At 35.0% G+C, this 16115-nt stretch overlaps 1 protein-coding gene across 3 annotated transcripts in view; it reads left to right on the plus strand.

The window, feature by feature from the left end:
- FIG4 (FIG4 phosphoinositide 5-phosphatase) overlaps positions 1-16115 on the plus strand; it is a 125346-nt gene that overhangs the window by 32341 nt on the left and 76890 nt on the right. Inside the window, 4 exon segments of one of the 3 annotated variants that reach the window (NM_001172433.2) lie at positions 2975-3131; positions 8498-8548; positions 10982-11130; positions 14123-14251. In NM_001172433.2, the coding sequence (NP_001165904.2) occupies positions 2975-3131; positions 8498-8548; positions 10982-11130; positions 14123-14251 (486 nt within the window). 3 annotated transcript variants of the gene reach the window in all.

Below are 16115 nucleotides of genomic sequence, written 5' to 3' on the forward strand. Positions count from 1 at the left end.
TGTTGTTGTTGTTTTAAGGTAGGGGGCGGGAGGAGATTCCATGAAAAAACGAATCTGGAAAGGCACTTGGTTTTTATCTCCCATCAAGATTCACAGTGTACTTTAGCACAGTACTGTAAGGTTCTCAGGAGTTTTAAGTTTCTTAGTCCAGTATTATTTGCTCACTGCCACTCCTCTCCCCACTGGGATTCCATTAACTACTATTTCATGGAGAACACATTTGGGGAACTGTTACCAGAGATACTTAGATTTTTATCTTCAAATGAAATTAGACCTCCATTCAGCTGTGTGTCTTGCTGCATTCTTTTAGTTTGTAAAGAATGACATTTATTGAATTGTGCCTTGGCATATGAAACAGCATTGAGAAATGTGTCTTGACATTGCTGGAGAATTCTCCTGAGGTTGTTCTTTACAGCACATACCTTTTTGTGAGGATTCACTCTGGAATTGTCTCCCAGTTCTTGGAACTACCGTAGCTTCTCCAAGTAGTGGTTTGGTTTTTATCTTTCAGCCACTGTGCATGGTATAATTGGATGTGTGTTCCTCTTTGCATTATCTATTAGAAAATGGAGAGCCAAGTGTGGGGAATAGTACATAGGATCTTAAGATTCATTCTTATGTACAACTTTTATTCTTAGACTCATCTTACTATGTTTTTAAACATTATTTCCTTTACTGTAATTTCTTCTTCATTTTTATAATCTGTGTGTGTGTGTATTTAATTTTGGTAAAAAACAGAATTTGCCATCGCAATCATTTTTAAGTGCACAGTACAACAGTGTTAACTATATGCATCTTGTGCAACAGATCTTGAGAATTTTTTCATCTATGCAAAACTAAAGCTCTGTACCCATGAAACAACAACTCCTCTTAATCTTATATCCATTTTTGCTTAAGGCACTTCTGTCCTATTTGCAGTGAGACTAAAAGGAATGAATGAATTAAATTGTTTAGAGTAATTTTTCTTTTTTTACTTTAAATTCTGGGATACATGTGCAGAATGTGCAGGTTTCTTACATAGGTATACATGTGCTATAGTGGTTTGCTGTACCTATCAACCCACCATCTAGGTTTTAAGCCCCGCATGCATCAGGTATTTGTCCTAATGCTCTTCCTCCCCTTGCTCCCATCCCCCGACAGGCCCTGGTGTGTGATGTTCCCCTCCCTGTGTCTATGTGTTCTTGTTGTTCAGTTCCCACTTATGAGTGAGAACATGTGGTATTTGGCTTTCTGTTTCTGTGTTAGTTTGCTGAGAATGATGGTTTCCTGCTTCATCCATGTCCCTGCAAAGGACATGAACTCATTCTTTTTTATGGCTGCATAGTATTCCATGGTGTATATGTGCCACATTTTCTTTTTCCAGTCTATCATTGATGAGCATTTGAGTTGGTTCCAAGTTTTTGCTATTGTAAATGGTGCTGCAGTAAACATATGTGTGCATGTGTCTTTATAGTAGGATGATTTATAATCCTTTGGGTATATACCCAGTAATGGGATTGCTGGGTCAAATGGTATTTCTGGTTCTAGGTTCTTGAGGAATCACCACACTGTCTTCCACAATGGTTGAACTAATTTACACTCCCACCAGCAGTGTAAAAGCGTTTCTGTTTCTCTGCATCCTCTCCAGCATCTGTTGTTTCCTGACTTTTAAATGATCGCCATTCTAACTGGTGTGAGATGGTATCTCATTGTAGTTTTGATTTGCATTTCTTTAATGACAAGTGATGATGAGCTTTTTTTCATATATTTGTTGGTCGCATAAATGTCTTCTTTTGAGAAGTGCCTTTTCTTATCCTTTGCCCACTTTTTGATGGGGTTGTTTTTTTCTTGTAAATTTAAGTTCCTTGTAGATTCTGAATATTAGCCCTTTGTGGGATGGATAGATTGTAACAATTTTCTCCCATTCTGTAGGTTGCCTGTTCACTCTGATGATAGTTTCTTTTGCTATGCAGAAACTCTTTAGTTTAATTAGATCCCATTTGTCAATTTTGGCTTTTGTTGCCATTACTTTTGGTGTTTTTAGACATGAAGTCTTTGTCCATGCCGATGTCTTGAGTAGTATTGCCTACATTTTCTTCTAGGGTTTTTATGGTCTTAGGTTTTACATTTAAGTCTTTAATCCATCTTGAGTTAATTTTTGTGTAAGGTGTAAGGAAGGGTTCCAGTTTCAGTTTTCTGCATATAGCTAGCCAGTTTTCCTAGCACCATTTATTAAATGGGGAATCTTTTCCCCATTGCTTGTTTTTGTCAGGTTTGTAAAAAATCAGATGATTGTAAATGTGTGGTATTATTTCTGAGGGCTCTGTTCTGTTCCATTGATCTATATATTTGTTTTGGTACCAGTACCATGCTGTTTTGGTTACTGTAGCCTTGTAGTATAGTTTGAAGTCAGGTAGTGTGATGCCTCCAGCTTTGTTCTTTTTGCTTAGGATTGTCTTGGTGTCTTGGCTATACGGCCTTTTTTTGGTTCCATATTAAATTTAAAGTAGTTTTTTCTAATTCTGCAAAGAAAATCAATAGTAGCTTGATGGGAATAGCATTGAATCTATAAATTACTTTGGGCAGTGTGGCCATTTTCGCAACATTGATTCTTCTTATCCATGAGCATAGAATGTTTTTTCATTTGTTTGTGTCCTCTCTTATTTCCTTGAGCAGTGGTTTGTAGTTCTCCTTGAAGAGGTCTTTCACACCCCTTGTAAGTTGTAGTCCTAGGTATTTTATTCTCCTCATAGCAATTGTGAATGGGAGATCACTCATGATTAGGCTTTGTTTAGAGTAATATTTTTAAGTGAGATAAATGTCAGTATAGATATTCTTAGAGAATAATTTTAAGACACCTGAAAATGTGTATGGCTATGAATCATAGAAATAATAAAGTGAGAAATGTATCGAAGATCTTTAGCCTTTTAAATAGGCATCTAAAAGCCATTACTAAGTTTATAAAGCATCTTTCTCTTTCTTTTTTGTTGCATAGGTTTTGTCAGATTCTTAGAAGGGTATTATATTGTGTTAATAACTAAAAGGAGGAAGATGGCGGATATTGGAGGTCATGCAATCTATAAGGTCGAAGATACAAATATGATCTATATACCTAATGATTCTGTACGGGTTACTCATCCTGATGAAGCTAGGTATGTATGGTGGTAACTCCCTTTTTTTTTATTTTTATTTTTTGGAGACAGGGTCTTGCCCTGTTGCCTAGGCTGGAAGTCATGGTCATAACTTGCTATAGCCTTGGCCTCTCAGGCTCAAGTACTTTTTTTTAATGTCGTAGATCAGGTAGAAAATAAAATTAGTTTAGATACTATAAATGTTGTGTAAAAAGATCAAATGTTGGCTCAGAATTTTACAACTTTTGTTCAAGAGCTGTTAAAAACCTCCATTATAGCAATTGGCAAGAATCAGCAATGGCTACCAACACTGTTAGGTTAGAGGTTGTTATTGAGGAACAGAATAATCACATAGTCCCAACATTTTAAACTCCATGGATCTCTTTGTTATTTACAAAGAGGAGTAAGTATTTTTATGATGAAAAAAAATGGCAGACATTCTTATCCAAATAATTAAACTTCTCATCACCAATAATGAGACGAAACTGACATTGTTTGACTCTCAATGGGAAGGACACAGTTTACCTTAGTAGTTAAATATTGCTAAAAATATTTAACTTGAATCTAAGCATGGGAAATAATCAGATACATACATACCACTAGACTTTCTGCAAGATAACTGGCCTAGATTCTTAAAAGAATGTTAAAGTCATCAAAGACAAAAAACAGAGGACTGTTCTAGATTTTAAAACAGACATGACAACCAAGTACAGATTTTGGTCAGATCCTGGGTTAAAAGTGCATGTACTTGTACACACATCCTCACACAAAGATCTAAAGGGCTTTATTTGGACAGTTTGTATGTGGACTACCTACTCGTGATCTTGAATCAATATTTAAATTTGGAGGATAATAATGGTTTGTGGTTACTGAGGAGTTTGTCCTTGTTTTTAATAGGCACATGCTAAAATATTTAGGAGTGAAGTGTCATGATGTCTGCTACTTACTGTCAAGTGGTTTAGAAAAATAAAATGTATATTTAAAGAGAGATAATGTTTGTGTATGAGTTTAAGGAGAGAGTTCTAAAAGTGAATTCAGAAGAAGGGCATATTGGTGTTAATTGTACTTTCCCCCGGCCCCCCCCAGTTTTTCTGTATATCTGAAATGTTCAAAAGTTTTGGAGGAATTACTGGAACCTTGGGAATGTGGGAAAAGCTATTAACAAATTGATAAAATTGTAAAGGTTGAATTGAATTAATATTATGAAGATTAAAATTGAACAAAGAAATAGTTATAAGTTTTTAGGATAGATAACAGTTTAGATTTTAATTATATCCTGTACTTTTATAGTGTTCCAGTACATGAACCAAAATTTAAAGGTGATGCGGCCCTGTTACTTGAGACAATCTTAGACAGTGGTTTTCTGGGCCCTTGTGATGCTGCTTTTGATGATGATTTGGAAGGGGGGTTATTAGAAAATAATTGGTTTCAGATGAGAATAAGTACAGTTTATCAGAGTACACTTTTGTCTTGTACTAACTGAAAAACGTTATATCCCATACAGCTTATAGGAAGGCCTATATAGTGTATTGACTAAAAGTGAATCAGAATGACCAGAGCATGCAAATCCAGGGATAGGAAAAGTTCAAGAAGTTAATGTTATTTGTAAGTCTCATCTTTATGATACTTTAGCCAAGAATAGCAATACAAATTATGTTATTGTATATAGTGATTTGGATCTCTTTAAAGAGCAAAACTATGAGTAATAACATGTAGTAAATGGATTTATTCAGAATAAGATACAATTATATTAATAGTTTTTTATAGGTAAACTGAAGTAATATTACTAAATAGGAAAAACTTTTAACACTTATAAGACTATGTTATCCAATAGTGCATCTAAGCAAAAATAATTGGCAAAATATTTGAAAACAAAATACAGTACTGGTAAACATTTCATACATAATGTTTATCTCTGTAATGCATGATTGTTATCAATGTTAGAAAATGTACTAGAGCAGTTCACCACATTAAAATATTGCTGGAAAAATTATCTTCTTAATGTTTGCAGAATATATATTTGACAAAATTCAATACTCAGTATGATAAAAGGTTTTAGCAAACTAGCAATATAAGCAGATTTTCTTAATCTGGTAAATGATACCTATTAAAAACCTATATCCAAAATTGTTCTTAGAAGTGAAACTTCAAAATCATTACTTTTAATCAAGGTAGGAACAATACAGAGATATCTGCCATCACTACTAACGTTCAGCCTCATACTGAAGGCCCTAGGCAGTGCCACAAGACTAGAAAAATAAGCCACAAAGCTTGAAAAGAAAAATTAATGGCATTATGTAAGCAATATCATTTTCTACTTGGAAAGTTTGAAAATATCTACAAATTCTCAGAACTGATAAAAGAGTTCAGTAAGGTGACTAAGAAAAGATGGCTGGGCATGGTGGCTCATACCTGGAATCCCAGCATTTTGGGAGGCTGAGGTGGGAGGACTGAGCCCAGGAGGTTGAGGCTGCAATGAGCCATGTTTGTGCCACTGTACTCCAGCCTGGGTGACAGAGTGAGACCCTGCCTCAAAAAAAAAAAAAAAAAAAAAAAAAAAAAAAAATTAAAAGAACAAAAAAGAAAAGATTGACATGTAAGACATATAAGGACCAGTAATATTTCCACACACTAGCAATAATGAACTAGAAAATTTATAAGGTACCTGCCAATAAATATAATAAAAGCCATACAAAACCTTATGGAAAAGACTTAAAACATTATTAAAATATTTTTAAAATCTCTTAATTAATTGGAGAGATGTCCCTTTATCATGGATGAGGCTTAATGTCTTAAAGATGTTAGTTTTCTCCAAAATTAATTTTTATGTATATTTTTTCTTGAGACAAGGTCTCGCTCTTACCCAGGCTAGAGGGCAGTGGTGCAATCTTGGCTCACTGCAGCTTTGAACTCCTGGGCTCAAGTGGCCCTCCCACCTCAGCCTCCCCAGTACCTGGGACTATGGACACATGCCACCACACCTGACTAATTTTGTATTTTTGGCAGAAATAGGATCTTTCTATGTTGACCAGACAGGTTTTGAACTTCTGGGCTCAAACAGTCCTTCCACGTCGGCCTCCCAAAGTGCTGGGATTACAGACATGAGCCACAGGGCCTGGCCAATTTTTAAATTTAATGTCACATTAATCCAGGTTCCAAGAGGATGTTTTGAGAATGGAACTTGACATGATTTTAAAAGTCATATGGAAAAGCAAATATCTAAGCATGGTCCAGACAATTTAAACAAGAAAAACAAGAAGGGATAAAGTCAACAAGATGGTAAGACCTATAGTAATTAAGATAATCAGGTGGTAAGCTATAGTAAATAAGACTGCTAAGTAGTGGTGGAGGAATTGATGGGGGTCAATGAACAGTGTTGAGAAAGCCTAGAAAAAGATCCATTTTATGTGGCAAACTGGAATATGATAGAGTGAGCATTACAAGTCATTGGGGGAAAGATGGGATAAATAGTGTTGGTTTTCCAATTGGACAAAAATGAAATTTGATTACATTCTCTGATAACATTCAGGAAGCAATTCCAGAAGTACGAAGATAATTTTAAGAAAATAAAGGTAAATATTTTTATAATCCTGGTATGGAAAAGGATTTTACAAACAAAATACAAATGGATAAACCATAAGGCAAACAATGCTATATTTGATACTATAAATATTCAAAATGTATTTAGACAAATTTTAGGAAACAAGCAGCAGTCTGAAAGTAGATATTTGTAACATAACGATGATTATTATTTAGAATAATGTGGGAAGAATGTGGGAAGAATTTCTACAAATCAGTGAGAAAAAAAAGCAACTTAACTGAAAAATGATTAAAAGGAACAGGCAACTCACAGTGGAGATTCTGAACCTTACCTAGTAATTTGGGAAATGCAAATTAAAAAGGTACCTTTTTATTCTCATTAGTCAGTTCGGGAATAATCAGAGTATCTGCTGTCATCAAATGTTAGGAGAGATGTGGGAAATGAGTTGTATACTATGAGTTGGAGTGATATTTTAACCACTTGGAAGAACACTTTGGCAGTTCTAGCGAAATTGAAAATGCACGTTATCTGCAGTGCACAGTGGTTCTTGTTTCCACATATGTGCCCTAGAGAAACTGTTATACATGTGTATGGGAAAACATGCATGGGATGCTCTTGGCAGCATTGTATCTTATAGTGGAGAACTAGAAAGAACCTAGTGGTCTATCAGCAGACAATGGATAAAGTGTGTCATGTGTAGTTGGCTTTCCTTATCCATGGGTTCCACATCTGTGAATTCAACCAACCACAGCTTGAAAATACTTGAAAAAAATTGTGTCTGTACTGAACATGTACAGACTTTTTTCCTGTCATTATTCCCTAAACAATATAGTACGGCAATAATAGAATTACTATATAGCATTTACATTGTATTAGGTATTATAAGTAATCTAGAGGCAATTGAGAGTGTACAGGAAGATGTGTATTGTGCGTTATGTACAAATACTATGCCATTTTATATCAGGAACTCGAGCATCTGTAGATTTTGGTATCTGAGGGAGGACCTGGAACTAATCCCCCACAGATACCGAGGGATGACTGTATATGATGGAGACCAAACATTGATTAAAGTGAACAAATTAAATCTATAACTTTTAACGTAACTAGATTTCAAAAAATGAGAGCAAAAAGTAAGATAGTATACAAAGTTTGTAATGATTTGCATACGTATTTTAAATATATAATATAATGCTATATATTATTTAAAGATGGCTCTAATGTGATGAAAGTGAAGAGATGGATGGACTGGAAGGATTCATATCAGTGACAGGAAAATGGTTGCATTTGGAGCGAGAGAACAGGACTGGGGAAGTCTAAAGGGAACGTTAACTTTTTAAGTTGTTTGTTATTTATCTTAAAAAGGTCAAAATAGATATTTAAAAATGTGAACATTTATTAGTCCTGAGAGACAGAAATGTGAACATTTTATTTTATACCTTTTCTGGTGTAAAAACTTAGCAACTTAAAATTGTGGTGACCCATGTTGTGCTTCTTGTTGTTGCTCTCCTTTCTCCATCCTCGAAGCATTTGCAAAGCACATTGTAAAAGCAAAAACAGCATTTACTTCTGTCTTGCCCAAAGTCTGCTGTGCCCCACACGTGTAGATGCATGACTTTGCCTCTCACTGGCACAATCAGTGATAAGGAACAAACTATAAAGTTAAAGGTTTCCAAAGGGATGATCAACAGACCTAGAATTGCTTCAGATGTAATCCCTATTCTGGATATGGCTTGAATTCCTCAGCTTTAAGAGCATATTTACAAATATAAATGTACATATGGGTACATGTTAAACTGTGAGAAATAATAGTATTGGACAAATAAAATATACTTTGGTTTTTTTTTAGGTATCTACGAATATTTCAAAATGTGGACCTATCTAGCAATTTTTACTTCAGGTAAGTTTGAGGTTAGTTTCGCTCCTATCAGTCACATAAACTTTTATATTATTTTCCAGTAGGTAAAAACAGAATGAGAACATAGTAGTACTTCTGTTTCTTTTTAGTCAACTTGTTTTATGTAAAAGCATTAAAATATAGCTGTTTCTTCCTTTTAAAAATCTTATATTTGAAAATCCAAATGGATAAATTAAAAGATGTTTATTCTCATAATAAAAATCATCTTTGTTTTAGGTAGGACTTAATGTATTTTAAAGAAATATTCTGATTTTGTAATCTTAAATTACAAAAATGAAATTTACAGTCAGCCTCTAATACAGAGTTGTAACAATTTCATGGTTCAACTTTTAGTAAATAATCTGGCAAAATTAGGTAAAAATAAGTTAAAAGTAGGAAGAACTGTTGCAATACTGATGTACTGCTGGTGGCATTGTAAATTGACAGTTTCCTGAGAAGGAATATAGCATTGAACGTATATGAAAATATGTCCTAAGAAAATAACCAGGAGCAAAAATACAAATCTCCATTGGTAAAGAGACATTTATAGCTTCTCTATTTATAATAGCCCAGACAAGCAAACCAAATAGTCCAGGGACATCCCAAATACTGATAACTGAAGAACAGTCAAGTAAATTATTACAACATATGATAAGTATTTTACTACCATTGATGTGACCAGTATGTGGGCCTGATAGATACAATTGTTGTGATAGATGGAAAATTCTATCAGCTATGATATCCAGACTGAAAATAGAACACAGTGAGGGCTTGAGTCATAAGGACTAAAGGAGGACCTAGAGCATTTGTAGCTGTTGGTGTTATATACTACTGATAGGGTGCTTTGCATTAAAAAATTATTTTAAATTATTAATGTAGTTAACTGTTTCTTTATGAAACAAAAACATGTCTACTACATGGGGTGAATTATGTCTTTATCGATGCAAACCTGAAGGAAGCTGATTATTTTAACAGAAGTGGAGTGAAGGGCTCCTAAAGAAATAGTTTTTACTTCCACAAACATTTATTTAATGTATATTTCCATTGTATTTTTTGCCATCTTCTAGTTTTCAGTCTTTATGCCTAACTTTGTAGTGTTTGTGAATTATTACTGAAGCTCAGTGCTATTATTAGAAATGGCCTTCTTCTGCTTCATATTTCTCAATTTTGTCTGTATTTTTATACTGAGTTGTGATCAAATCATTCTATAAGTAAATACATGTAGGTTAAAGTTTTTGTGCCTCATAAGTAGGCTTTTAAAAAGGTTATAATATATTTTTAAGAATCTCTAGAATAAAGGGATTGTTTTAAATAGAAAGAATTGATTTTTAAAAATCAGAAACCAACTTCTTAATATAACTTTATCCCTTTGAGATTAGATGTTAAAATGAATGGATCCATCAAGCAAATGTGATACAATTGAATTTCACAGATGAAACAAATCAATTTCAATCAAATTATATAAAGAAATGATAATTAAAATAATGTGTGTGATTCTCCAGACGGAATTGTAGCCATTTTAAAATATGACTAAAATACTTTAAAAACAAATTTGTATGAAGTATTCAAAATACCTTCTGAAATTCTGTGCTAAAAGTGTATAGCTAGGCTTCTTTAGAATTTCCAGTAAAAGCTGGAAAGCCCCCCTCACACGTAAGAAATATATATACACACACACTATACATAGATATGTATAGTATATATATGCACTCTATGTATATATGGATATTTATATAGAGTATGCATATATAAATACTCTATAAATATAGAGTATAAATATATTTGTATATTTTTATATATAGATACTTTAAAAATATCTCTAGCTATATATATAGAGTGCTAGAGATGCTTATTTAAAAAGTATTATGTGAAATCAAAATTGTAGTGAAATTTAATTTGCACAGAGACAGTTATATTTTTGAAATGCCTTTTACTCTTCTAAAACATGTTTCACTGTAATGGCCTATATTATTTGCTTATTTCTGTTTTACAAAGTTATGATACCACCATTAATAATTAATATAATTATTTTTGCTGTTGGGTAAACTAGGGTACAGAACTATGCAGTATTGCAGTGGATATTGTAGATCTGTAAAACCCCATACAGATTCATAGAAGCTATGAAAGACCATGAACTTAGACTGATTTTAGTATGAAGCAAAAAATACACATTGTACAAATCAAAGAATGTAGGTTACTGACATTGTATTGTATATTTCCAGTCATGCAGATGCCTGGTCATGCAGTGAGGTTGTTATTTCCAATTACATTTATATTTTGCTGTGTTTTACAGTGCTTATTTGAATAGCATTGCTTCCAAATAAAGTAAAAGGTGTTAAGTAATTTAGTTCACAGATTTTAATTCTGTATGGGAACCAAGACCTTGAAATATGCTTTGCTTTTGTAATTCTTATTAAGTTTCAATTCTGTTCTCAGTTACAGCTATGATTTGTCCCACTCACTTCAATATAATCTCACTGTCTTGCGAATGCCCCTGGAGATGTTAAAGTCAGAAACGACCCAGAATCGCCAAGAGAGCTTTGACATCTTTGAAGATGAAGGATTAATTACACAAGGTGGAAGCGGTAGGTGGTCTTGGCATATCTAATGTATATTAATGTGGTATCCATGAAGTGACATCTTATTAAATTCACTCACATTTCCCTCATATTTGTCCACCCCTCTTTGCTGTTTGTCCTTACGTGGGGTTGTTTTGGATATGTGAAGTTGACCAATTCATTTTTATAGAGATATTAGTTACCATGTAATTTCATTTGTAGGCCAGCCACAAAATTGTATGCTGACATTTTCTAGTAATTATTCATGTACTTTTTATTGAATACATTCAAGCGTAGACTTTTACATGGTGTGCAGAGGTGAAGTTTACATGGATTTTTAAAAAAATATTAGATAATACAGACTCCTTATTTTCCTTCACAGAGACCAGTTTGTTATGGTCCGAGTTTTGAAAAAGAGTTACCATGGGTTGCCTATTATGTGCTAGACATTTACATGTAATATCTCTAATCCTCATAAAAACTCTGCTTAGTAGGTATAATGCTAGTTTTATAGAATTAAAGACTAAGTAGGGAACAGAGGCCTGGAAATGAAGATCATACGGCCATGTCAAGGAATCAGTGCAGCAGGTCAGAGGTCGTTATTACTTTGATCGGTCCCAGCTTGACCCATCAGTCCTGTGTAGGTCTTGCCTCCGCAGGACTGCTGTAAGACACTGTAGGGCCACTCAGTGCCTCACCCAGAGTGCCCCTGAGATCCTGGACTAAACCAGTCACACAGTACCTTTATTGCCAGATTCTTGGGTTGGTCTAGCACTCTAAAGCTAGAGGCATTGCTAATGTGAATATTGTAAGGGAATCATTTCAATAGTTAAGACACTTTAACTGTGTTCAACTGACTGTGGAAAGTAAGTCAATAGTGTCTTTGGGTTCCTTGCTCTGTGCAACTTCAATGATAGTGATGAACATGTGGATGCAGAGGTAGAATCCAATCTAAAGTAGTCCCGGAAGATCTGCCCTTGCAGCACTCTCAAAAAGAGGCTGTGTTCTGTTAATGGTTTGCCAAAGGTTGTGATCCACTCTAAAACGGTTTAGGCTGTTACTTAAACTGAATTTATCCGTGGCATTCCCCTTGACTCTTGTTAGTTTACTTGATTGATTATCACTTGAGCTAAGGTGAAACCCAGGGCACCCTCCCTACTAGATCACATACATTTGCCCTGGTTCAGACACTCTGGTGGTAACCTATACCACTAGAGACAGATAGAGGGCAAGACAGCTAGTGTGTTTGAATATTTGCTTGCAACACTTCTGAATATCACAATTTGTAATGCAAAAGCTGAAAGTATCCCTGAATTTGCCCCAAATGCCATCCAAAATCTGAATTTCAATATCTGTTCTGGGATCTGAATTAAGCCTCCAGTGCTACTTAATTTTTTGTCATCTCTGGAGCAATTCTACTTGACAGATATGAATAATTGGGTGTATTAGTTTATTCTTGTTGCTGTGACAGATTACCTAGCTTAGTTGCTAAAACAACATACATTTATCATCTTACAGAAGGCAGAAGTCCACAGTGGGTGTCAGTGAGCTAAAATTAGCATGTCAGCAGGAGGCTCCAGGGGAGAATCAGTTTTCTTGCCCTTTCCATCTTCTGGGGGCTGCGTTCATCCCCTGGCTCATGGCTCCCTTCCATCTTTAAGGCTACATTACATTACCTGACACTCACACTCCTGTCTTCCTCTTTGACTTACAAGGACCCTGTGATTACATTGGACCCACTTAGAAAATGCAGAATAATTTCCCCGTCTCAAGGTCCTGATTAGGAGCCTTAACTTCATCTTCAGCTTTAATTTCTTCTTGCCATGTAATGTAACAGTTCATATTTACAGTTTCTGGTGATTAGCATGCATACATCTTTGTCGAAGGTGAGATTCTTCTCATCACAGAGGGGTAAACTGATAAGAAACAGGGAGTGAGAGTAGAAGGTATGGAAGTAGGTTGAAAAGGAAAGCAGTAAATTTTTAAAATAATCTGTACTGCATGTCAGATACTTTGCATGTATTATTTAATGTGAACAATATCTTTGAGGTGAGTAGTATTAACATCATTTTCTAGTTTAGAAAGTTGAAATTCAAAGACATTAAGTAACTTGCCTAAAGTCACAGAGTAAGTGACAAAACAGGACTCCTATCGATGTCTTTATTATTAATTCTCTTGTGTAATGCATTGAAAGGGCAGAGAAAGTTTAGTTTTTATGAATCAAACCTAAGTGTAGTATAGTGTATAAACAAATACTCTTAACAGATCATGTTTTGAGGAAAAAGATGGTCTTTATTAACTGCTATTCAGAACCGTTGCAGTCTTTTAAGCTATTATCTTATAGTTTTAATTTTTCACTTCATGTAAGTTTTGTAAAACTCATTGCTGTTTTAATACATTTATCTGGATATGCTAAAATTATGTTTGATGAAATTAATTTATTTGTAGAGAAAAGGCCTGACATAATAACAAACGCCATGTATTGGAAGTATTTGTAATACACCAGGCTTATTCTAGGCCCCTTATGTGCATTATTAATTCATTTCATCCTTACAATAACCACGTGGTACAGGTGAGGAAACAGAGGTGCCGCGCTGGGTGAGTAACACTCTTGATCATGCCTGTCACCCTGCTCATGAGAGGCAGAGCCAGGATTTGGATCCAGGAACTTTGACTCCATAGCTTACGTATGTAAGCTTGTCTTTATGTATTTGTAACATGCCCTCAATTTCCTTGTCATTTTCTTTTCTCTGAAGTTAAGAACTCTCACAAGTCAGAAAAGGGATTTCTTTGACTTTTTACAGAATCAACACAATGTTCTGGACATGATAGGAATGATATCCACTGCAAATGGCAATGCTGTTAACCAAGCATGTTACTTTGAAGTTAAAAACAGAAGTTAACTTTAAAATGAGTTGAATGTCAGCCAATTTCCATATCTTTCTGATACGAACCTTTTTTTTAATTGATACAAAATATTTTATGTGTTTATGGACTGATACAGACTTTTATTTTTCAGGGGTATTTGGCATCTGTAGTGAGCCTTATATGAAATATGTATGGAATGGTGAACTTCTGGATATAATTAAAAATACTGTGCATCGTGACTGGCTTTTGTATATTATTCATGGGTTCTGTGGGCAGTCAAGTATCCTTTTTGATAAAAAAGTAAGATACATATTACTAAACTTATGATGTATCAATTTGTAGACAGCTACATATGAATTATGTGATTATAATACCACTCTGCACCCCAACAGGAAAACCTGCCCGTGATACTATGTAGTAGAAATACAAATAAGAATGCAGACTATTTGAACAGGCCTGTAATATACCCAGAAAGATGAATAAATAACAAGGAAGAAAATGCAATGCGATATAGGTAGTAAGTGTCATGTTTATCTGGGAGAAGGAGGAGAATTCCTGACAGTTGGAGAGGATGGGACAGGCCCATGGGAATAGTTGAACTTGGCCTGGGCCCTAAACAAAAGTCAGTGCCTTAGCAGCGAGAGAGATCAGCAGTCCGAGCAGAGAGAATCGCAGCCTGGGAAACACTGTGTGTGTAGAGGTGGAAAAACACATAGGAGTGTTCTCATGGCTTGTGAATAAAACTCCCAGGAGGTAGGATATAGTGGGAAGGAGATTGGTATGTGGGAGTCAGATTGCCAGTCACCAGATTTCCTCAGTGGTCAAGCTGAGGACTTTGGGTTTGGTGCTAGAACTTTTGAAAGGTTTTGTACGGGAGAATGACATTTGCAAAGCAGTATTTAGGAGGCTTGAGTTGACAACCATTTTCAAGCTGGAATAAGTAAAGTGAAACTAGAACAAGGAACGTGAGTTAGGAAAAGATGGCAGTAGTCCAGGCAAGGGGGCAAAATAGATTAAAGAGAAGTAGGTTCAGCTTTGGGTTAAGCTGATGAGTTCAATTTTATAAAAACTTTTATTTCCTTCAGTAGCTTCATGTCTCATTAATTTGTAGCTACATTGAAGCCTTTTAATAAAGTGCAGTTATGGGGTTTAAGAAGGTAGCACATACCATCTAGAAGTGGTGATTTGATTTTTTCTATCACTTTTTGAGATCACATAGGGCATTTTTGCATTCAGCATGTTTTCTACTATGTTAGGCTTTTAAAGAAAAAGGCGTTTGTACCTTTTTCCCCCACAGATAAGAAGTGTTTGTAATGGATTTGTATTTTTCTTAATTTTATTCTCTTTAGACATTTAAAAGAACCAAAAAAGAAACTTTTGCTTCTTTGTTTTCAGTTGGAATTTGCAGTTTAATGGCCTCAGATCCTTCTCCAGATCCCCAGGGTTTCTTTGTCTTATTTATGGAGAAAAACCGGTCACTTTGTCCAGCGCACTATGAGGCCCCACTCAGGCCAGCCCTGGCCCCCCTTGGTACTTGGAACTGAAGTTACAGATCTATATTAAAATAATAATAATAATAATGTACCAAAAAAAAACTTTAAAGGAGTGGTTTCTTTGAGACTATTAAGTGGGTGAATGCGACTGACCATTATTATGCTTTCTTGCACCAGGAGCATTTGAGAGGAGTGGTGCCAAGGGCACAGCTGGTGAGGTTACCCTTGAAGAGCAGCAGGACTGCCTTCTGTGAGGGGGACGAAAGGCTAGATAAAAGCACAGAGGGATTTTGAAACAAAGATCAGTGAGATTTATGTGCTACACTTGAAAATCAGGCTCATTACTTTATAATCACTTTCAACCAGTGAGTGGTATTATCTGGTTGATCATTACTGCATAACGAGATTTGATCCTGAATTACTTTGTCTCTTTCCAAAAGTAAATTCTGCCTGGGAAGAACACAGGTTTTTCACCACCAAGGATACCAAAAAGAATGTGCTACAATTTCTAAAGGTAGTTCCTAAAAGATAGTTCTAAGCTGTTTTGTGTTTCCAAGAGCTAACTTGGGGCCTGGCGCATATTAAACATCATAAATGTTTGTTTTTTTTAAATAGTGAGCAGCATCATAGATGATCATTTTGAAGCTCATA

Source organism: Macaca mulatta, chromosome 4 (assembly GCF_049350105.2).
Source record: "Macaca mulatta isolate MMU2019108-1 chromosome 4, T2T-MMU8v2.0, whole genome shotgun sequence".
Classification (NCBI taxonomy): domain Eukaryota; kingdom Metazoa; phylum Chordata; class Mammalia; order Primates; family Cercopithecidae; genus Macaca; species Macaca mulatta.